Below are 23806 nucleotides of genomic sequence, written 5' to 3' on the forward strand. Positions count from 1 at the left end.
CGGCATCCTTCACTTTCACGAGCGCAATCCCCGTGCAGTTCCTGTGTCCAGGAGCTTCTTTCTCCTCATCTGCTGCTCTGATCGGTCTCTGACCTTTTTTACACACAAGAGGCATGTGAACTCGCATAGAAGGCCCGCTCTTTGGCCCCGCCCACACGCTAGTGGGGTGCACCGTTTTCCCGCCCTGACCCACTATGATGGACAGCTCACTCAAGGGACCCCGCCGCTGGGCAGGTGTGCTCTCTCCCCATATCTACCGTTGAAAAGTAGCTGTGATGCCTGTTGGAGGCCTCTGCATCCTTGACTTTCACGAATACAATCCCCGTGCAGTTCCTGTAACCAGGAGCTTCTTTCTCCTCATCTGCTGCTCTGATCGGTCTCTGACCTTTTATACACACAAGAGGCATGTGAACTCGCATAGAAGGCCCACCCGTTTGGCCCTGCCCACACACTAGCGGTATGCACCGTCTTCCCGCCATTTACCCACTATGATGGACAGCTCACTCAAGGGACCCCTGCGCCCTTCGGCGCGATGGCATAGTAACACACACATGGTCACTGGAGACAACTCTACTGGCACTTTACGCAGCTGTAGTGTAGGAAAAGCACTATACATTTACCCAACGAGGTAGCACTTACTGATTAGCCAGTAGAAAGTACTCCAGTAATATATTTCTAAAAATGTACGAGTTTGCGGATTTTTCAGCGAACTTCTGGATTTTTTTGCGATTTCGCGCGAATTTGCGAACCGCAGATCCACAAAATTCGCCCATACTTAGTTCCTGCTGCAAAAGACTTCAAAATTGACGCATCACCCTTCCAGCACCTGTTTTTCCAATGCAGCACTGCCATGCCGGAGAGGTTTCTACGCACCTCTGCCATGCGGCCTAAGAAATCATTGCAGCACCTGTTTTCGGCCTGAAGAACCGCTGCATCCTGAGTTTAGCACACTGGGTCTCTGATGTCCAAGACCACCGTGCTGACTCTGATGCAGGTTCTGCTGTGTGGCTGAAAAAATCGATTCATCACCGGACTGCGGCTGAAAGAATCAATGCAGCAATTGTTTGCCGCTGCCGCATCGACCTCCATCACACCCAGATTTTTATGTATCGCGCAAGAGTTTCCAATGCATTTCCTGAGAAAGAAGTTGCCTTCGAAAATCAACGCATTGGGTCTCCCTGCAGTACGGAATCGACCCAACACTTCTCCTATGGGCAGCAGAACGGACGCATTCATTCCCCAGGGACTCCCGAACCGATGTATTACTGTGTTTTCCAACGCTTTCCTCCTTTGCGGCTGTTTTTCACTGTGAATTTCGGCACATCAAAGGTACTTTCTGCAAAATCACTGCATCCATAGAGTTCCATAGACAGAATTGCTGAAACCTTTAAAAAGTGATATTTAGAGTCATGTATGTTGGATTTTTGTCGTTTTGGTCTTGTTTGGTATACATAAAGATTTTTTCTTTTTAGAAGCTGATATGGTGTCCATTTGTAGACTAGAGACCTCCATTTTTAACAGTTATTCACTACAAATGTCAGTAGTACAGGGAGAGTTGAGATCAAACATGGGCAGCTGGGGTGGTATCTAGACCCTTCACAAATAATTTCTACTGTACACTATCCTTCATATTATACTCACATTTGAACAAATTCACTTTTGAAAACCTGTGTGAATAAGTGGTTAAATTCAATATACATGTTTCTTCTCTTTCAGGTTGGAGAAGAACCATTTCCAAAGGATGACAAGGGAAAATGGATTTACCAACAATTTGACCTGCGTGAAATATGGGCGGTATGGAATAATTATGTTAGATGTGGGCAGAAGGGCATGTCTGAAGCACTGCATGTTGCTGCACAGATCTTCATAACAAAATCGATGACTGTCGTGACTCATAAGGCGAGATAGATCTATGGAAAATATATTAATCACATCATCATCCAAACACCACAGACCCGCTTGACCTCCCCATCGCCCCTTTCAGAAAAATACAGATCCAAGCAGATAAAACCCCCATTCTATTTCAACACCCATTGTTAAAATATATGACCACTGGGGAACTGCCTGGAAGGAGATTTGACATCAAGAAAAGTCTCCTCTAAATTACCTGTCCTAGAAATCTGGGTTCTTCTCCTGTGCAGCACAACATCGCCAACTCCCTGTCCTTCTTCTGCATGGCTCACTCTCATCCTATGACTCCTACTGTGGTTTGCCACCCTAAAAACATTTTGGGGCAATCAGAGAACTTGATATACAATCTGTGTACTTGGCAGTCAAATAACTACAGGGGTGGATTGTCATTAGAGCCATGGCCTTCTAAAATCCCAAGGCCTACAGATCCTCCTGCACTAAAGACATCATGTGCAGAAAACTGTGAAGAAGAAAAGAACTGAGTGTTCAAAGAGCACACAGAGGGGCATATTTACCTGGGCTTATCGCCACAGGAACGTCACTTTCTGTGATGTTTCTGTGGCGATAATCCCTTCGTCTTGTGTACAAGGCGGCGTTAGGTAGCTTAACGTGGATTAATGCCGCCTTGAAAATAAGGCCCCCTTTTATGCAACACTTAGCATGCAGGGAACAAGCAGATGCAACTGATCTTTACACAACATGGCAGTCTAAGTACGTCAGTGCTGATGGACCCTTGCATCATTGGTGACATTGTGGCTGACCATGCTTGACTGCATCACCATAGAGACTCTTCACTGGGGAAGGTGGTGTTTAAAGCAGCTTCGAAGAAGAGGTGGTATGTCCTTGCCCTCAAGACCAGGAGTAAAATATTCTAGCTGGGGTAAAAAATAAAACCTGCTGTTTACATAGGGAAGCCTTGGAGAGCTGTGGGCAGTGAAGCAGTGTGAAATATGAAGGTCAATCGGGGTGTAGAGGCAGAGGGCTTGGACTAAGTGTGAGTGACAAAAAGAACTGAGGTGTCAAAGATATTTTTATACTATGTTGAGCCAATCATTAAGATCTGTTTTTGAGTAACATGAGCCACCTTAGTGTATGAAGGTGGTGGTGGAGGATGTATGGAGGTTAATGGGCTGGTGGTAATGCTGTTGACTTATTCCATGGTAAGGAAGGAAAAGTGTGAGAGATCAATGTGCTAAACACTGGGATGTACTCCAGTATGGTAAAGACGAATGCGGTCATGATATAAACAGAGTGAAATGTGACATGTAGATAAACCTTGGGGAGACAGAGAAGTTGGTATCTAGCAGAGGTGGTAGTGTAGGTGACAAAGGTGGGAAACACATGTGGGTGTGACCTATGACGTTTCCATAAGCAGAACTGAGTTTAGAAAGTATTGGACTGAGATCACATGCTGTCAGAAGAACATGATAGAAGTACGAATGTTGCTGGGTATTGTGGATGGTAAACAACGTTTACCACAAAACTTTTTCCCCGCTGGGAATTATAACGCGGTTGGTACAACGACCGGGGTATAATTCCGCATACCAATACTCCGCAAGTCGGAACAACGACTTGCGGAGGGGGAAGAAGGTGTTAGATTTAAATTCCAACACCTTCCCTAGTGTCCGTAAAGACTGGAGTTGGAATAGTAAATTAGACTATTCAAACATCCAGCGCCCCCTCCGCAAGTCGCTGTTACGACTTCTGGGGTAATTGTATGCGGAATTACAACGCAGTCGTTGTAACAACCGCGTTGTAATTACCTGCGGGGAAAAAGACTGCGGGATAATGAGACATATTCGTTATGGATAAAGGTTGAACATACATTTGCAAGTCTAGCTGTGTAACTGCACAGTGCCATTCATTGGAAAATTACATAGAGTCATTTTTTCTCGCCTGTCTCATACATTGCAGTAGTGATTATTTTCCCGGTATGGTTTCTATATTATTATCTATACATTCCTGCCACAATTCTAATATAAACATTATTTCACAATAAAGAGGTTTGAGGATGATTCGACTCAGTCAGTAGAGTATACAGAGAAGATATGGGGTGAGCCAGTTCTTGCTAATACAGGTCATGCCTTTTACCTCTGCAGGCCATGGAAGCTTGCAAAGATGCTGGCCTAGTGAAGTCTATTGGAGTGTCTAATTTCAACCGCAGACAACTGGAATTTATCCTTCACAAACCTGGAATCAAGCACCAACCAGTCTGCAACCAGGTAGCCCCCTTACTTCTCACCAACAGGTGCTTAAAAAGGGATTCAATTGTATACTCTTGTATGTCTTATGTAAAGTGTCTTTCTTCAGATCTTTAAATGCTTGTTACATGCATTATAGTTCTTCATTCAATCCACAGGATTTACCACGTGTTACTTTTCTTTTTATCTGTTGATTGAACATATTATCTCTGACGTGTGTTTATGTCTAATCTATGAGCGAGGTTCCATGGTTTCTTCTTGAGATCACCTTCATTGATTTAGTCACTTGAAAGTGCCGCTATCCTCCCCTCCCAACAACTGTCTTGCTATATTCTTTTTATCATGCCACTCAGGACCACTCAGGACCACAGGCCTCATCGAAGCCCTCTTCTCACCTAATGAGACTGCAGTCACACACTCATACATGTCCTATTGTCATTCCCCTGTGCCCAGCTACGCACACTGATGTAACAGTCTGCCATTGTATAACTTGATTTTCCATAATGACTGAAATTCCACAAGATCCCATTACAAATCAACCAATCCAATACTTTCCTAATTCATTCCTGCTTATGGAAAACTCAGTACATTTGTAACATAACTATTTTTGACCACCACTTTCCACCTTCCACTTCTGGCCATCGGTGACCTTTAACCAGTTACCCCACCCCTAGTTATGGTTTAAATCTTTTTATTGTTTTTCAAACAGATAGAGAAACAAAACCCTCTGCTCCTTAATCATAGTGCAATGGAGACCACAAGGTCGCAGCACTTGTCGTTACCTCAGGTAATAAGCTCCTAGTGAGTCTACAAGCATAACACTGACACAATAGAAAAAGTAGGGAACATTCCCGAACAACCTTCCCACCTCCACCCGCCCCACCCATCCCTCGTCCACCACAAATAAGAAAAAAGAGGGGGGGAAGAAAAAGGGGGGGGAAATAAGGAGAACGAGGGAGAGGCGACACGCTGTTCAGCTACGTCGTTTACGACGTTTCGTGACCTCTTTGCTTGGGATTTGCATGTCAGGAAACCACAGTAAGTGGAGGTATCTAGGGCACGTCAGCTCTCAGAACTCAGACACCAGGAGAGTCAGGAAGGGCCGCCACAATTCAGGAAACTCTGAACCCTTGCCAGCCAGTGTAAGCGTGAGTTTCTACATTACCAACACGTGCCAAAGTCTCTGAAGCCAGCCAGTGTGCGTGGGCAATTGGGTAGAACGCCAATGTATCAGGATGTTCTGTATGGCTGCTCCTAGGGCAATCGCTATTAGTTGGCCCTTCTGGGACTTTAGTGGATACATCAATGGGTTAGGCAAACCTAGAAGAACAGAGGAGGGGAAGCGAAGGAACTGACTCTCAAGGTGTAGGTCTATTTCATCAAGGACTTGTGACCAGTATGGTTGTATGCGGGTACAGCTCCAAAGAACATGTTCCAATGTCCCCACCTCCCCACATTCCCCCCAGCACAGAGCGCTCCGTCGGGTATCGAATCGATGTAAACGCTCCGGTGTGTAATACCAATAGGTGACAATCTTGGTCAGTGTCTCTGTGAGGCCCATATGATAGGCCGAGTGTCGTGCCCTGTGGTAAATACCCTCCCATTCTTTGTGGTTCACGGATCTCCCCAAGTCTCTCTCCAAACGGGCGCGACCCGCGTTATATGTATGGGTAGTGTTAGCCAGGAGCATCTTATATAAGTCGGAGATGATGTTCTTGTCAGAGGTGCGTATTACTAGCCACTTTTCGTAGGGAGTTAGGAGTCGCTGGGCCTGCGGTTTAATTTGTGGGTGTAAAACCCAGTGTCTGATCTGGAGGTATGGCAGGCGCTCCGTCTCTGCGAGACCATAATATTCCCTGAGCTGTGGGAATGCTATCCAAACGAAAAGGTGGCCCAGTGACCTGCAAGGGGAAGATCGCCAGCCCTGGAAGGCCCGAGTGTCCGTGCCAGGTTGGAACTTCGGATTGCCAAATATCGGTGTGAGATGTGAGGGGAAGGTAGTCAATTGTGCGGAAACATTGGTTCGGTCCCAGGATTCCATAATCGTGCGAGTAATGTAAGAGGCATAAAGATTAGCCGACCGATGATGTTTAAGGAGCTATACCTGCTACCGCCTAGTCCTGAAATAGCAAGTGCTTTTCGGATTCCAAGCGTGCCACTGTACCAGGTATCTAAGCTGAACAGCGTGAAAGTATGACTGAAGATCGGGTATCCCCACTCCCCCCTTCTCTGGCGGCAGGACGCGACCTAATGTCGAAATCTTGGCTTACGGCTGTGCCAGACAAAGCGCGCTAAGCCCGCCTGAGTCCGTTGGATCCATCCCTGAGGAGGCCGGAGGGGAAGAGTCTGGAAAATATATAGAATTTGAGAGAGTATAGTCATTTTGATGGCCGCGATTCTACCGAGCCAAGACATAGTGCAATGTTTCCACCTGGCTAGTTCCCCGCGAATGCGAGTGCGGAGGTTCAAATAGTTAATGTCAGATGTAGCCTGGATAGTGGGAGCAAGCTGAACTGGGCTTCTCAGAGGGCTCAAATGCCCTATGTCCCAAATGTCAGGGCGGCTGCCAGTGCACCAGAATCGATGTGCGCAATTGCGCTGGGGCAGAGGAGTGTATCTCACTCATTCAAAAATGCCCCCAAAGAAATGTCTGCCTAAACGGTGCAGCTGCCACTAATTGCCAAGCAGCTGGGATGAATTGTGGCCTGGACACTCTCTGTGCCCTCTGAGCAAATATTCCAAAACTGTTGCAGCTGCCCTCGCTGGTGCGGCGCAGATGTGAATAAGCCAAGTAAAGGGGCCTGGCACATCTGTGCCTCTTCAGCCCCACTGCGCCTCTCTAAACCAAATTGCCCCTAAAAAGTGGCAGCTGCCCTGCAGCAAGCGGGCTGCTGTAAGAATGACCAAATCGGGGAAAGCTCGGGCCCCTCAGGGCACTCTAACAACAATATGCCCCCTCGTTGGAGCCGCCCGCTCTCTGGCGGGCCCGCTCAGGTACTAGGCAACAATGAACTGTGTCAAGAAATGCCCCCAAGCCCCACTCCGGGACTTTGTAACCTAAACGGCCCCCACTTGTAGGAGCGGCCCTCTCTCTCTCGCGCGGGTCCGCTCAGAGCTAGGAATTGGCACAACACTGGACCAGGGAGATCCTCCACTCACCAGGTCTGCTGGGGACTCCTCCTCTGGTGCTGTTCTGGACCGGCACCACTTCTCCCATGCAGCGGGGGCAGGCACTGACAATGTGCCTCAAGCCCCCTCCGCATCAAGCTCCATGGACTGCTGAACACGGGGCTCTCCTGGGCTCCACGCTTCGCTTTACCCGGGCCCCCTCTTGGGACCTGGGACTTCCTCTCCCTCTCTTCAGTGGACTCTGGGCAGCCTGAAGAGCCTGCGAGAATCCCTGAGGTACTCTAGCTTCACCCGGTCCCTCTCCGGGACACATGACTTGCATGGGAGCCCACGAGGCTCCAGACGGCTTTGCCCGGCGGCGGGGCAGTGCTTCCTCTCCCTGCTCTGCCCAACAGCAGGCAGCCTTGCCTGACTTCTGGTTTGAAGGATCGGGCCGCAGCGGTGATTTCCTCGGAAAACGCGAGGTGGGCACCCTCTGTAATTAAATAATACACCTCATGCGGAGTGGGCACCGGCCAACACATCGGCGCACCTGCTATCAAAAATAAACATACAGCATTGTGGGCTCCCGCCGGAAAAAAAAGGCAAAAAACTGTGGGGCAATCCCCACATCGGGATTCCCTCTACCTGCGGCTTCATGCTGCGGTACAGCCACCACATCAATGCTCCTCTTCTTGGGCAGATCAGAATAAAATGCTCACAGGTGCTAGATGCAGCAAACAGTCTGTAGGTCCATGGGGCATAGCTGGGCACAGGGAGGCCAGCACACAGGGCCCTCCAGCAGGGAGGTAAGCCCCCGGCACAGAACAGAACAATTTCATGGGGTCACAACCCCAACATTTATACCAAGCATTCCTTTGTCTGTAGAGCAAGGCATGGGGGAACCAGATGCAACTGGTTCAGGGGGGAATTGGAACACTTTGTTTACCAAGCTCCTCTTTCCCTTTGTCAGGTGGGGGGTAGGTGAACAGACACACCACAGGGAGCGGAGCCAACATTGTCCAGGCTGGGCACAGTCCTATTCAGGGTCAGGGGATTACTCCTCCCACTACTCCCAGCATAGATGTCCCATTCAGCCTAGTGCTGACTCACCCTGCCCCTCCTGGAGCCACACACACCTCTCATCCCCTGTCACTCACAAGCCAGACATGCAATTCACATCAGGAAGGCATACACATAGGACACAGAAATGCCAACTTCTAAAAGTGGCATTTCCCAAATAGTCACAATAAATCTGCTCACACCATTGCGCAACATTTAATATTCCAATTTCATACATATCAAACTCGACCACTCTGCTCCTCCCCTACCATGAATTACCACTGACACACACTGATCAAGGAATCCCCAATGCATTCCTATAGGAGGGCAGGCCAATCTCACCAATGTAACACAGAGAGCGTACACACTTTACACTGGACCACAGTAATGAAGTGCCAGAGGCCTAAAACCACCAGCACTAGGTCACAGAAAAACGCTAGGAGAATGCATAAAGTTTAGGGGTGAACCTGACAAAAGTGCCAAGTCCAACAGAAATCATCAAAGCTGAAGTCAGCAAGATATTGGCATTAGGTGTTATTGAACACTCTGACAGCCCCTGGGCTAGCCCAACGGTCTTAGTCCCCAAACCTCACTCCAACGGTGGGAAACCCAAAATTAGGTGCTGTGTATACTACAGAGCTCTCAATGCTGTCACTAAGACAGATGTACACCTCATATTCAGAGCTGATGAGTTTATAGACAAATTGGGAGCAGCCAAATTTCTCAGCACCTTTGATCTGACCTCAGGGTACTGGCAGATTGACCTGACTCCAGGAGCAAAGGAAAAGACCACATTATGCACTTCAGATGAGCATTATCAGTTCACTGTTATGCCTTTTGGCTTAATGAATGACACTAACACCTTCCAAAGGTTGGTGAGTTAAGTCCTTGCTGGACTGGAAGCTTTTAGGGCAGCACATCTCGACGATATTGCTATCTATAGCTCCACTTAGCAGGATCATCTGATCCACCTTGTCAAGGTTTTGCAGGCCCTGCAGATGGCAGGCCTTACTATCAAGGTATCCAAATGGCAGTATGGCAAATGGCAAATGGCATAGTTGTACACTTGGGCAACCTTGTAAGTGTAGGCCAGGTTCAACCCTTACAACTCAAAATCCAGAGCATTCTGGATTGGGAAGCTCCAATCACTCAGATACAAGTCAGGGCATTCCTTGGGTTGACTGGGTATTACAGGAGGTTTGCCAAGGGGTATGGTTCCATTCTGGCACTCCTCGCAGAACTCACTTCCAAGAAAATGCCTAAAAAGGTAAACTGGACAGTTAGGGCCCGATGTAGGTAAATCTAATTTACCACTTCTAAAATACCGAATCATACCGATTCGGTATTTAAGAAGTGGTAAATTAGAGGGGGGGGAAATGTAGGTAATTCTGATTCGGTAAATACCGAATCTGTAAGATTCGGTATTTACCGATTCTGTAAATACCGAATCGGTATCCCCCATTGATTCTTATGGGCCTTGAAGCCCATAGGAATCAATGTGGAATACCGAATCGGAATTTACCAATTCGGTAATTACCTATTCTTGCAAGGGTGCAGGGGGTGTCACTTTGACACCCTCTAGTGCCCCAATTACAGGCTTGTGTGCCATGTGACACACAGACAGGCCCTTAGGGCATGTCTGTGTGCCACATGGCACAGGTGTGCATGCACAGATGTGCATGCACACCTGGATTTGGTATTTTACCACCCAATTGGATTGGGTGGTAAAATACCGACTCTTGAAGGCCTGTGGCACTCTTCAGAGTGCCACCTACATCTCTATTTACCGATTCTGTACATTTACCGATTCGGTATTTTACCGAATCGGTAAATGTACAGAATCGGTAAAATTACTGATTCTGTACTTATGTAGCCCCCTACATAAGAAAACCGTAATACTGGTCGGAAACGGGCGATTTCGGCCGTTTCCGACCGGTATTAGGGCTCCTACATCGGGCCCTTAGTAATCAAAAGGCTTTTGACACCCTGAAAGAGGCAATGTGCTCAGCACCCATCCTCAAAGCTCCAGATTACTCGACAGTTTATTGTGAAGATGGATGCCTCTGAGCATGTGATAGGAGCGGTCTTTTCCAAAACCAATGATGATGGCTATGACCAGCCTCTTGCTTTTATAAGCAGTAGGGTACTACCCAGGGAACAGCGTTGAGCACATCTCGACGATATTGCTATCTATAGCTCCACTTAGCAGGATCATCTGATCCACCTTGTCAAGGTTTTGCAGGCCCTGCAGATGGCAGGCCTTACTATCAAGGTATCCAAATGGCAGTATGGCAAATGGCAAATGGCATAGTTGTACACTTGGGCAACCTTGTAAGTGTAGGCCAGGTTCAACCCTTACAACTCAAAATCCAGAGCATTCTGGATTGGGAAGCTCCAATCACTCAGATACAAGTCAGGGCATTCCTTGGGTTGACTGGGTATTACAGGAGGTTTGCCAAGGGGTATGGTTCCATTCTGGCACTCCTCGCAGAACTCACTTCCAAGAAAATGCCTAAAAAGGTAAACTGGACAGTTAGGGCCCGATGTAGGTAAATCTAATTTACCACTTCTAAAATACCGAATCATACCGATTCGGTATTTAAGAAGTGGTAAATTAGAGGGGGGGAAATGTAGGTAATTCTGATTCGGTAAATACCGAATCTGTAAGATTCGGTATTTACCGATTCTGTAAATACCAAATCGGTATCCCCCATTGATTCCTATGGGCCTTGAAGCCCATAGGAATCAATGTGGAATACCGAATCGGTATTTACCAATTCGGTAATTACCTATTCTTGCAAGGGTGCAGGGGGTGTCACTTTGACACCCTCTAGCGCCCCAATTACAGGCTTGTGTGCCATGTGACACACAGACATGCCCTTAGGGCATGTCTGTGTGCCACATGGCACAGGTGTGCATGCACAGATGTGCATGCACACCTGGATTCGGTATTTTACCACCCAATTGGATTGGGTGGTAAAATACCGACTCTTGAAGGCCTGTGGCACTCTTCAGAGTGCCACCTACATCTCTATTTACCGATTCTGTACATTTACCGATTCGGTATTTTACCGAATCGGTAAATGTACAGAATCGGTAAAATTACTGATTCTGTACTTCTGTAGCCCCCTTCATAAGAAAACCGTAATACTGGTCGGAAACGGGCGATTTCGGCCGTTTCCGACCGGTATTAGGGCTCCTACATCGGGCCCTTAGTAATCAAAAGGCTTTTGACACCCTGAAAGAGGCAATGTGCTCAGCACCCATTCTCAAAGCTCCAGATTACTCGACAGTTTATTGTGAAGATGGATGCCTCTGAGCATGTGATAGGAGCGGTCTTTTCCAAAACCAATGATGATGGCTATGACCAGCCTCTTGCTTTTATAAGCAGTAGGGTACTACCCAGGGAACAGCGTTGGAGTGCCATTGTGAGGGAAGCCTTTGCTGTGGTTTGGTCCCTAAAGAAGCTGAGACCATACATGTTATGCACTCACTACCTTGTTCAAACCAACCACAGACCTCTCCGATGGCTGATGCAGATGAAAGGTGAAAATGCCAAACATTTGAGGATGTACATCTCCCTACACGCAAGTTACAGAGGCGGGGGCAGGGGTGCAACGACAGCAACAGGAGCAGCCCTCAGCAAACATATCCCAGGAGACTAGCAGAACCCCCTCCCACGCCCAATAGAGACTTAACAAGAAGCAGGTACACGGCCTGCCTGACCTTTAAATGGCGCCTGGAGATTTCTAAGTGAGCAGCCTTAGCCAAATTCTGTGAGGCTAAATCAAGCTCCCCCAACGGCCCCCGCTGCACACGCATGACGACTGGGCTGTAGCGAACACCCAGAACGGTGGCCATATTGGGAGAACCTTTAAGATTGACCAGCCCATGACAGAGTAGCGCACACAGCGAGGTCCATCGTTAAAAGAGACAGCCTGGAGTCGATCTCAGAGGTGAAAACTACTAAGAGCGGCAGGAGTAAAGAGGACTACAACTCTGAGGCTGCAGTTAATTTTTCTGCAATCACCATTGTCTTCTTTTAAACAAAACAAATAGAATCTCTTCAAAATAAACGAAAATCTTTAAATTTAGGGCAACTCTACAAAAATAACAGTATCACACCTCTTCCAAATTGGTAGACTATGTGGGAGCAGCATAGTGCAATACTAATTGTTTACCCTGCTTCGAAGAAACTACTACACTGGGCTTTTTCTAAACGGCTGGTCTGCCAATTGTGAGTGTCATCCTTTGTAATTTCATCTGTTAATCCGACATCAAACAAGCTCTGGCTCCCATCACTTCGAAAACAGTGCTCACTGTTGAAAAGGAAAGCAAGAATAGAAAAATTAAGCATCAGCGCCATCTTCTGGCCTTTTTTTTATACATCTGCCAGACAAACATTTCTAAACCAAGTTAGACGTGATAGAGCTCCTTCTAGCATCCTGCCCATAAATATGACAGAAAACTATTCTCAGTGATACTACATGAATACAATTGTGATAGAGATAATGTATCTTATTATAACTGAACTGTTTCTCTGAACCCCTTCACTACTGATCAGATCAAGTTCATCCCCTATCCCCGTTGCTCACATCAGAGTCTCCACAGTGCAAAAGACTAGCAATTGGACTGTTTTCTACACTTAGTCATACGGCAGCCTCACTGATACCGAGAGAATTTCTTGGGGCAACAGCTGAGTGCCCTACAACCCCAGGCCTACGCATTCAATATGCCCGACCTTAAGATGGCTGTTTTGGCCTGTCCCCTGTAAGCATTGCTATCGAGTGCATATCAACCCTCCAGTAAGTCTTAGCTTCCCAGTAACTCCAAGATGGGTGCTGCCAATTGATCTATGTTGATGCCCCCCAGACTGAATCCTTGAACATTGTACACTCCACAGAACTGATTCAACATGGCCCATGCCCGGTGGAACTTTGATGGAACTTTCGATGGACCTTTGACAATGCCCCCTGGGCGGATATCAAAACTGTTTGTACTTACCTTGGTGCACGATCAACCATGGCCGATGCCTGGTGGAGGTCTCAATGCTGTCACAAAGACAGATGTTCACCTCATATTCAGAGGTCTCAATATGCAGCTTTAGATGAGTCTGGCCCTGGTTTCCCCCCACTCGGCCGTCACCTACCCAACCGGTCATCTGACATTGTTTTCCTTGTTTCCCCATTGTGTTTCCTTCCCTCCCCCACCTCCACCTACTGTGATTCTTTGATTTAATTGATGTAACTATGTAACCTGTAACTCTGAGTGGATACCAAAACTGTTTGTACTTACCTTGGTGCACGAGCAACTTTGGCCGATGCCCAGTGGAGCTGTCATATGCAGCTATAGAGGAGTCTGTCCTTGGTTTCTCCCTCTCGGCCGCCACCTACCCAGCCGGTCATCTGACATTGTTTTTCTTGTTTCCCCGTTGTGTTTCCTTCCCTCCCCCTCCTCCTCCCTCTGGTCCTTATGTAAAGTGCTCTGATACCTCTGGGTCTAGCCAGTGCTATATAAAACTTTTCAAAGAAATAAATACTCGGAATGGACTTTACAGTGAAACTGACCATACCATGAAGATGGCCTTTCCAGGGAGGGGGCGTGGCTAAGCACGCAATGGCGGAGGACGAGCTTGGGTAAAGCTCCGTGCTAAGCTCCCCATCCCCGAGCCAATTCTCCGCTGAAATTACACCGCAGCCGCCGGAAATTGCAGGCGGACACTCGCGGAGCCAGCCTCAACGGACTGGCCGACCCTCGACCGGAGGCTCCAGCGGACCGGACCCCGGCCTGTCCTGGGGCCCCCTTGCGGGACTGGAGGCCTCCTGCCCGGTGGAGAAATCAAGAGAGGCCGCGGCCTGGGCCCAGCGCGTAGGCCCCGGCTGGCAGGCCGCACCGTGCCACCTGAGTGCCGCCAACGGACCACTGTCGCAACGGGGGTTCCCGCCGAGGGCTCGGCGGCTGCACTGCCCTGCCGCGGGGCGCTGGAGGCGGACCGGGCGGCCGGAGGACGGAAGCCCGACATCCCCATTGCGGACCCCCTGAGACCGGAGCCCTGCGGGGGGAGTGACCCGGCCGGGCCCCCCCGCCGTCGAGCACGGAGAGTCCGAGGAGCGGGGATCGACCCCGGAGAGCTGCGGGAGTGACGGGAGGACCCCCTTCGGGACGCCACGCGACACCTGATGCCACCTGGTGAGTCCGGGGCCCCCAGGAAGGCGGGGGAGAACCGGCGCGGAGGGGCCGCCCCCCCGCGCCCGCCACAGCGGGCCACTGGCATTTGTGGCCGATCCGGCCCACGGCCCCCCCTCCCCCCCGATGAGGTGAAGACTGTCCAGAAGGCAACGGGGCACACGTGCTGAGGGGAGAGGGCCAGGACGGGGTGACTAGCCGAGCACGCAGCACCCGGCCCCCCGGTCCCCCCTCCCCCTGCTGTGGCGGCGCGCCGAGGAAGGGAGAAGACCCACCTGGCCTCCACTGGACGTGAGGGCGATGGCCACGTTTGTGGGGAGGATTTCGGGCGGTCGAGCCCCTGGCCCGGGAGTGATGTGATCTAGGGGAGGCCCCCAGAGCGGCGGAGGCAGGGACACTGCAGAGCGTACACTACCGCACATGTCCGGAGGGGTGCGGACCCGCACCGGGACAGGTGGGGCCCCGCCGAAGGGGAAAACGGATAAACTGCTCAACAAAATGGCCGCAGAACAATTGGCCACAAGGCTGGACAGTGTGCTGGCGGCTGTCGAACGCATGGAGCAGTCATTGCAGCAGACTAGGACCTCCCTGGAGTCTAAAATAGACGGAGTTGCCGTAGATCTGACCCTCCTACGGGACAATCACAGGAAGCTGTCCGACCGGACCAAGGTACTGGAGGGCGCGGTGAGGGAGATGGAGCCCAAGGTCGCCCAGACGGACAAGCAAGTGCAGGACCTCCTGAATAGAGTAGAGTTCCTGGAAGATAGGGCCGAGGATGCGGAAGGAAGGGCGAGACGCAACAACGTCAGGCTCGTGGGCGTCCCGGAAAACTGGGAAGGGAATCACCCCGCACAACATGTGGAGGACTGGCTCCGGGCCCTGCTAACTGAGGGCACACTATCGCCCCACTTTGTTGTGGAACGTGCACATAGAGTACCGTCGAGGCCCTACACCACCGGTGCGAATCCAAGACCACTGCTCTTCAGGATACTAAACTACAGGGATCGGGACACAGTGCTGCGGGAAACAAGACGAATGGGAGAAATACGCATAGACAATGCCTCGATCATGTTCTTTCCCGACTACACCATCCAGGTACAACGCCTAAGACACTTAGCACTGCAGGCCTCAAATACTCCCTGCTCTTCCCTGCAAAACTGAGAGTGGTGGCGGGGGACAACACCTACTTCTTCGAAACCCCTGGGGAGGTCAGCGACTGGCTGGACGGAGGCACGGAAACGGCACCCAGGCACCCTAGAGGAGGCGCGATGAGACCCAGGTCACGGGGCCCACGGCGCCGCCGCAGACACAGAGCTCAACAGTCTCAGCGGACGGAGGAAGGGTCGCGACACTCTCCCCCGCTGGACCAGATGCTACAGGAACAACGCGATGCACTCCGGAAGGTATCCCAGCTCAGCAATCCGCCATCACAAGACACGGACCCTGGGGAGGGCCAACGGACACTTCCCAGTGATGACGATGAGGCCATTTATGGGATCCCGGACTCGCAGGTCTCTGTGGACCTACCGGACGTCACGCCACTGACCTCTGATTTGATTCACTGATTCCACTGGAGGAACGTGTGCAAAACAAGCCGAGGCGGGGGGGGGGCAGTAATGGTCCATTGGACGCTGAGGCGCTGCCGACGCCAGACTCCGTGGTAGGTACATTCTTCTCCCCCCTGCCGGCTGATTGGACTGAGGTCATCTGGAACTGTGAGTACTGCCTCAGTGGCTCTGATGGTTGGGGGGGTTGGTGTTGGGGGAGTTCCCACTTAACCCGTACCTATTCTTAAGCATACCCGGGGGCGGCTCGGGAGGGAGGAGTGCATTCCCTGACAAGGGCTAAAGACACGTGTAGTGCCACTCTCTGCCCCCCCCTAGCCAGGACTCCCACGAGCGGGCCCCCCCCCCCCCTGGATACAATGGTGGCGAGCACCGGAAAGCAGACGGCGGCCAGCAACAGCCTGCTACGTGAGGCTCGGGGATGGACCTTGATTCCCTTAACTAACTTACCACACTCTTGCCACGACTGTGCTTATGCACATTGCCCCTTAGACTAACACGGTTGTCCCTCTCAGTCGAGATAATGGACGGTGGCCCGTTTCGCCACTGCCCTTTTGGTATTCTAGTGGGATTTGCCCACGGTTGGTTACTGTTGTTCACTGTTTTTCCCCTACCCCAATTCTTCCTGGAACTTGCTGAGTGTACTACGGGGGGTGGGTACGGGCGTGCTGGAAATGGTGTTATGTGGGCCCCTGGTGGGGCTACTGATTGCAGGACTGTGGGGGTGGAGTGCAAACTGCTGCTATGGCTGCGATAAAGTTATGTACATGGAACATCAGGGGTATGCACACACCTGCGCGTAGATACCAAATATACTCCTACCTGAAAAGGCGGCAAGTACAGATTGCGCTCCTGCAGGAGACACATCTGAGTGGGGCGGAAGTGGCCGCGCTGCGGCGCAGGTGGCGGGGACAACTATACGCCACTGAGTACTCCTCATTTGCCCGTGGAGCGCTACTATGGATCAGACCGGGCACCCCTTTCGCTGTGTCGGAAGTCCACACGGACCAGGAGGGGAGGTACGTCCTAGTGAAGGGTCGCTTGGACGGGCAACCAGTAGTCCTGGCGTCCATTTACTCTCCAAACACAGACCAGGGAAGCTTCCTAGCGCACCTCTCGGCGAAATTGGCGCCCTGGCACGGCGTCCCCTGGGTACTGGGAGGTGACTACAATACGGTGCTGGATTCTGTGCTGGACCGCTCGGCCCCGCCCAGACCAGACGCAGCTTCCCTGGGAGCCTCGAGGGCACTAGCACGGTGGGCGGCACAGTGGGACCTGAGGGATGCATGGCGCGCGCACAACCCAGACACCAGGATATACTCATACTACTCGGGGGCACACGCACTACATGTCCGCCTAGACAGGTACATGGTGTCAACGGAAATGCTGCTGCACATTACTGAATCCCAATACCTCGGCCGGACGCACTCAGACCACAACCCGCACACGCTGAACGTAGCCTGGGAACGCCCTCACCCACCTATCCCCACATGGCGACTCCAACCCGCAATGTTGCTAGATGCCCCCTTCAGGGACTCCCTGCAGGCCTGCGTAGCACAATATTTCACTGATAATTCGGGCACGGCGTCCTCCCCGAGAGTGGAATGGGATGCCTTCAAAGTGGTGGTACGAGGCCACTGCCTGGGCGCGCAGGGGAGTATACAGAAGACACTGGAGGCGGACTTGGGTAGGGTGGAAGCGGACTTGCTCCGTTGGGAGCGGGAGGCGGTGGCCGGAACGAGTGACCGGCTGCGGGAGGCCCGGGAGGACCACGCGGTGCTACTGGAAAGACTGAGACACATTAATTTTGCGGCCCACTCAGCGCGAGTACACCAACACAGTGACAAACCGGGGAGGCTGCTGTCCTGGCTGGTTAGGCAGGAGACCCGCACAGAGCCGGTGTCTGCTATCCGCACAGCTGAAGGGGAGATGGTGTACACACAAAGCAAGATACATCAGGCGTTTGTGGGGCATTACCAATCTCTGTACAAGTCACAATTGAGGGTCACCGCGACCACCATCGCGGACTACCTTGCAGACATCCCACTGCCTTCATTAACGGACACACAACAAGGGGATCTGGGAGCACCATTCACCCAAGAGGAAATGCGCGAGGCCATTTTCGCACTGTCCAATGGCAAGTCCCCCGGCCCGGATGGCCTACCTGCCGAATTCTTTAAGGCCTGCTCGGACGTGCTGATCCCAGAGTTGCTCAAGCTATATGACACCGCAATTGAGGAGTCGGCACTCCCAGACTCACTCAATGAGGCCAACCTGGTTTCGTTATTGAAGCCCGGCAGAGACGGCACATGCATGGGGTCTTACAGGCCTTTAGCCATGTTGAACACGGACTATAAAATCTTCACCTCCCTGTTGGCCCGCCGCCTGGCATTGGAAGTCCCGGCCCTGGTACACACAGACCAAAATGGGTTCATGCCGGCGAGGAGCACCTCTCGCAACCTGCGCCGCCTCTTCAGGGTTCAAGAAGCGGCCACACAACACTGGCCGAGATCGGGGTGCCTCGTCTTGGACCTGGAGAAGGCCTTCGACTCCGTGGAATGGCCATTCCTGGGAGCTGTGCTGGACAAACTTGGCGTGGGGGATGCGTTTGCAGACATGGTTGGGCTACTCTACCAGAGGCCCTGCGTCCGCGTGCGGACGGGCGGGCTAATATCAGAAACAGTAGGGGTGCGCAGGGGCACCAGACAGGGCTGCCCCCTGTCACCCCTTCTTTTCTCTCTGGCCATCGAATCCCTGGCAGCTCTCCTGCGAGATAAGGGAGTGGACTGGGGGACCCCGCTGGCAGATGGGACACACACAGTCTCGCTCTACGCAGACGACTTGCTCCTCTATGTGCGGGATCTCACCGCAGTGCCCGCCGTGTTGTCGGACGTCTTCCGGACTTTCGAGGAGGTGTCCGGCCTCAGGGTCAACTGGACCAAATCCGGGGTATACTCATTCAGCCCCGACCTGGGGGAGTGCGATGTGCACCTTGGAGGCACCCGGCTTACCTGGTACCCGACTACGTTCAAGTACCTCGGGCTCTACATCTACAGAGACCCCCAGAGCATACTGGAGGGCAATCTGGTGCGTGCCATCTCCTCGCTGCGGGCTCAGATGACCTTTTGGAAGTCCCTGCCACTGAACGTGCCCAGCCGGATAGCACTGTCTAAAATGATAGTGCTGCCCAGGCTGCTATACCACTTTGCGAATATTCCGCTGTATGTCCCCACGAAAATATTCCGCGAGCTGGAATCAATGCTCCGTGACTTGATCTGGAACACGGGGCGCCCACGAGTGGTCCTGGCGAAGTTGTACTCCCCGACGGCAGAGGGCGGGCTAGCAGTCCCCAACATGGAGTTGTACTACCTGGCTGCGCAGCTGCAGTGGGTGGCGTACTGGCTCAGCGACACACACCTCGACGACACGGCCAACACTGACTACCAGTGGACACACCCACAGGTGTGCGCCCTGTTTCATCCGCTGACCAAGGGACCCCGTCCCCTGCCCTTGCACGTGGCAGTAGCCCGCAAATGCTTCGTCCGCGGCCTGAGGCTGACGCAGGCTGTCAAGCCATATGCCCCCGCCCTCCCCCTGGTGGGCACCCCCCGGAGGAATGGGATGGTGTCATTACGCAGCATGGAGCCCTGGATTGCAGCGGGAGTAGAGACGATGGGCGACCTGTTTGCGGATGGGGCCCTGCTTCCCTTTGCGGAGCTGTCGGAGGGCACGGGCCTGCCGGCGGGGCAATTCCTGCTGCATGCGTCGGTTGTGAGGGCGTACACGGACTCCTGGGGAATATTCCGGGAGGAGCCACCGATCCACCTGCTGATTCAGTACCTGCACGTTATGGGCAGAGGCTCACACATTGTGCACTGGCTGGCGCAGGCACTCCTCACACACACTCAAAGGCCCACACAGCCGATCAGGGACAAGTGGGCGGCCCACCGCGGAAGGGACTGGACAGATGGGGAATGGAACCTGATCCTGGCCAGCCCTGTGAATATCCCGCGCAACTCCCGCTTCCGAACCATTCAGCTGTACATACTGCACCAGGCGTACCTATCACCGGACAGGATAAACAAATATTTCGGGACCGACACCGCCGCCTGCCCCAGATGCGACCCTCTGGGTGCAGAAATCTTGCACATGCTCTGGCACTGCCCGTCTCTGTCCACATACTGGGGAGAGGTGACGTCACTCCTGACACATAGCGCAGGCCCGGGTCTACCTGCATCGTGGGAGGCATGTGTTCTTGGGCTATACAAACGGACCAAACAAAATAAAACACAGGCCCGGTTCTGGGATCTGGGTCTCATAACAGCCAAACGACTGCTCACCAGACACTGGAAGAGGCGTGAGCCCCCAGCCCCCGCACACTGGTATACCTCCTTCATCAATTGGGCCAGAGCAGAGGGCACAGCGCTGCGCAGGGAGGAGATAGCGGGATTGCGGCAATTCCCGATCGCACACCAGTGGGATGACATCCTGGGGCTCCTGCAGGGGGAGGGCGAGGCCAGGGGGCTCACACAAGGGCGACTGAGGCAGGTGGGCGGCCCAGGGGGACGGCAACATAGACTAGGCCACGCGACACGCCCTCCCAGGGAGCACCCCCGGCCCTTGGCCACGCATGACACAGGCACAGCCAGCCGCCCACACGGGGGCCCTCCACCGTACAATGGCCCGACTCTCAACCTAGGCACCACGCCCGCGACACTGCCCCCACGAGTACACTCCCCCCCCTCTCATCTTCACCCTTTATCCACCTCCCAGTTTACGGTTTTTTTGGACTCCGGCTCTTCCCAGCTGCAATTTCAACTGCCACCACGCTGCGATGGGAGGGTGCCCCTAGCTGAATACTCGGCAGCGAGCCCGGGGGCGGGCAGCGTCCGTCAAGAACAAAACCAGGGCACCGTCACTGTCAGATGCACACGCCGCGCGCTGGGTTGGCAGTGGGTGAGACACATTCACACACAGAGGCTGGCCCTCCACAGATCCACGGCTAATTACGCATGCGCGCCAAGGTCCCCACGCTACATTACCACACTCCCGATACACATCGCATTATACACGGGGCCATTGGAGTAGTGCATGCCAGAGGGTCCCGATACGGTACTGACACAACGGTAACGCTGGGACACGCTGTCACAAACCGCTTTGTTTATAGTGTTTGCGAAGTTAAAGATTTATGCATAGTAAAATTGTAAAACGAGACGTCATCTACAGAGACAATAGAATGCTGTACGAGGAAGGAATGTATGCACCATATGTGGCCTAGCACAACGGAAGGCGAGAAAAACAACACAGGGCGCCTACTACAGTACACAACTGCCCCAATGGCCCGATGACCTATTGCAGCCGGCCCGCAGGGTTGTAGGCTTTGCTATTTGTACTGCAATTCTTTCTTCAACAATAATAAACGTCTTCAAAAAAAAAAAAAAAAAAAAATGAAGATGGCCTTTCCAGGTTCTTCTACTTAGACAATGAAGACTGTCTTGGGAAAGGTCAGTCTTGTCTTCTTTCATTTGGAGGGAGGGTTGTGTAGGAAAGTGCTCTTTTGACATGGTCACATCCTCCAGGTTTTGCTTGGCATCTTCTGCAACTTTGACTGAAAGTGTACTGGGATCTGGCTAACCAGGTCCTCAGTACAAGTGTTCTTTCCCTAAACTGTACCATTTTTCCACAATTGGCACCCCTTTAGGCTCCCTGTAAGTCCCTAGTAAGCGGTACATCTTGTACTAAGGACCTTAGAACTAAAGAGGGACCCTAAGGCCTACAGAACAAATTTGGGTACCCAAATGGACGCCCTCACCAAGCTCATTGGAACGGTCATTGCAGCCTGCATGTCTTTGTGCAGAGAAAAACGATGAGTTGTCATGACACACATCCCTGTGTGACATGGCTACCAAGCAATGCATGTGGTATAGATAATTCACCCCTATGGCAGGCCGTACAGCCCTAAAGCAGAGTGCACTATACCCATGTGTGAGCATATCTGCAGGAGTGGATGTGTTCTTGTGATACCCTAATTCAACCTTAGATATAACAATTGCCCAGGAAAGTCATTGCGAGAACATGGGCTGGACACTCGTGCTTATGAGTTCTCTAGCTACATAATGGCTTCCCTGTACCCAACACCTCGCTTGATAAACCCACACTGATGCCAGTGCTGGATTTATTAATAAATGCACCCTGAGAGCATCTTAAAGGTACCCCCTGAAAACCTACCAACTACTAGTGTTTTTTTTTTCACATGATCTCTTATACATCTTCAAATGGGCTGCCTAGGTTTTGGGGAGAGAGTCTGTCAAGGTGACACCTACTACATGTGTAAGTGTTTCTTTTCATGGAAGGGTAATACACTACATGATTCCTATTTAGAGAATAGTTGCAGTACTTTAGCCAGGATTCCATGATATAATATGAGCGGCTTGTCGCTGTAAGTGTTACCCTAATGATATCTATATAATCTTAGATAACTACTATATGTTACTTCCACAAAGACTAAGAAACTTGTACCTGAGCGGGGTAGTTCCTAAGGCCTGGAAGAGCGCCATGATCCTGCCACTCCTGAAAAAACCAGCACTCGACCCTCTGGTCCACGCCAACTACAGACCTATTTCCTTACTCCCGGCTCTAGCGAAAGTGACTGAGAGGTTTGTTCACAGATCGATATCTAACTTCATCGAGGAAATCGATCTGTTGCATAACACCCAATCCGGTTTCCGTGTGAATTTTAGCACGGAAACTGCGCTCCTCGAAGTCACAGACGCCATCCGGGAGGAGTTGGATGCTGGAAGAAAGGCGGTACTGGTCATGCTTGACCTGTCGGCGGCATTCGACACCGTTCCCCATGCGCTTCTCCTTGCCAGACTCTGGGACTTTGGCCTGCAGGGAACGGTGTGGAGGTGGCTTAAATCCTTCTTAGCCGACCGCCGGCAGACAATCTGGGCTCCTCCGTACTCCGCCGAGATGCCGCTGCTAGAAGTGGGGGTTCCCCAAGGATCCATCTTGAGCCCCCTCCTCTTTAACATCTTTATGGCTCCTCTGGCAGCGGTCGCGGAGTCTTTCGGCGCCCGGATTGTCACCTACGCCGACGATACCTAGCTCCTGTTTGTGAGCAACAGGAACGGTCTGTTCAATGGCGACCAGATCAGAGGTTGTCTGAATGCGGTTTTTGAGTGGTTAGGATACCATGGACTGAAATGCAACTCCGATAAGTCGGAGCTGCTCTTTTTTGGGTGTACCTCCGAGCCGGATTGGGAACCTTGGTGGCCGCAGGATATGTCTCCCCCCGTTAGCTCATCCCAGAAGGCCAAAAATTTGGGAGTGATCATTGACAACGACCTATCTTTTGGACCACATATTTTCTCTCTTACTGGGAAGTGTTTTGGCATCCTTCGGATGCTACGAAAATTTTTACCATTAATATCCATTGAGCACAGAAAAATTATTGTCCAGGCACTGGTTGGCTCCAGACTGGATTACGCCAATGTTTTATTTTTGGGGCTTCCCAAATACCTGGTCAGGCGTCTTCAAGTTGCTCAGAATTCTGCAGCTCGAGCAGTCTTCGGCCTCCCAAGAAGAGCCAGAGCCACTGCCCTTCTTTCTACCTTGCATTGGCTCCCGATTGATAAAAGGATTCTTTTTAAAACTCTGACTACGACCTTCAAGGCCTTACATGGTATTGGTCCTAAATACATTTCCAAACGTGTGTCTTGGTATCAGCCCTCCAGATCTCTTAGATCTGCCGCGCTATCCAAAGTGAAGGTT

At 51.7% G+C, this 23806-nt stretch overlaps 1 protein-coding gene across 1 annotated transcript in view; it reads left to right on the forward strand.

Annotated features, from left to right (window-relative positions):
• Positions 1-23806, forward strand: part of LOC144762128 (estradiol 17 beta-dehydrogenase 5-like) — a 167021-nt gene that overhangs the window by 85546 nt on the left and 57669 nt on the right. The window contains exons 5-6 of the mRNA XM_078647268.1: positions 1717-1794; positions 4011-4133. Coding sequence (XP_078503394.1) covers positions 1717-1794; positions 4011-4133 — 201 coding nt within the window. The remainder of the gene's footprint in view (positions 1-1716; positions 1795-4010; positions 4134-23806) is intronic.

The sequence above is a fragment of the Lissotriton helveticus genome, chromosome 1_1, assembly GCF_964261635.1.
Source record: "Lissotriton helveticus chromosome 1_1, aLisHel1.1, whole genome shotgun sequence".
NCBI lineage: Eukaryota > Metazoa > Chordata > Amphibia > Caudata > Salamandridae > Lissotriton > Lissotriton helveticus.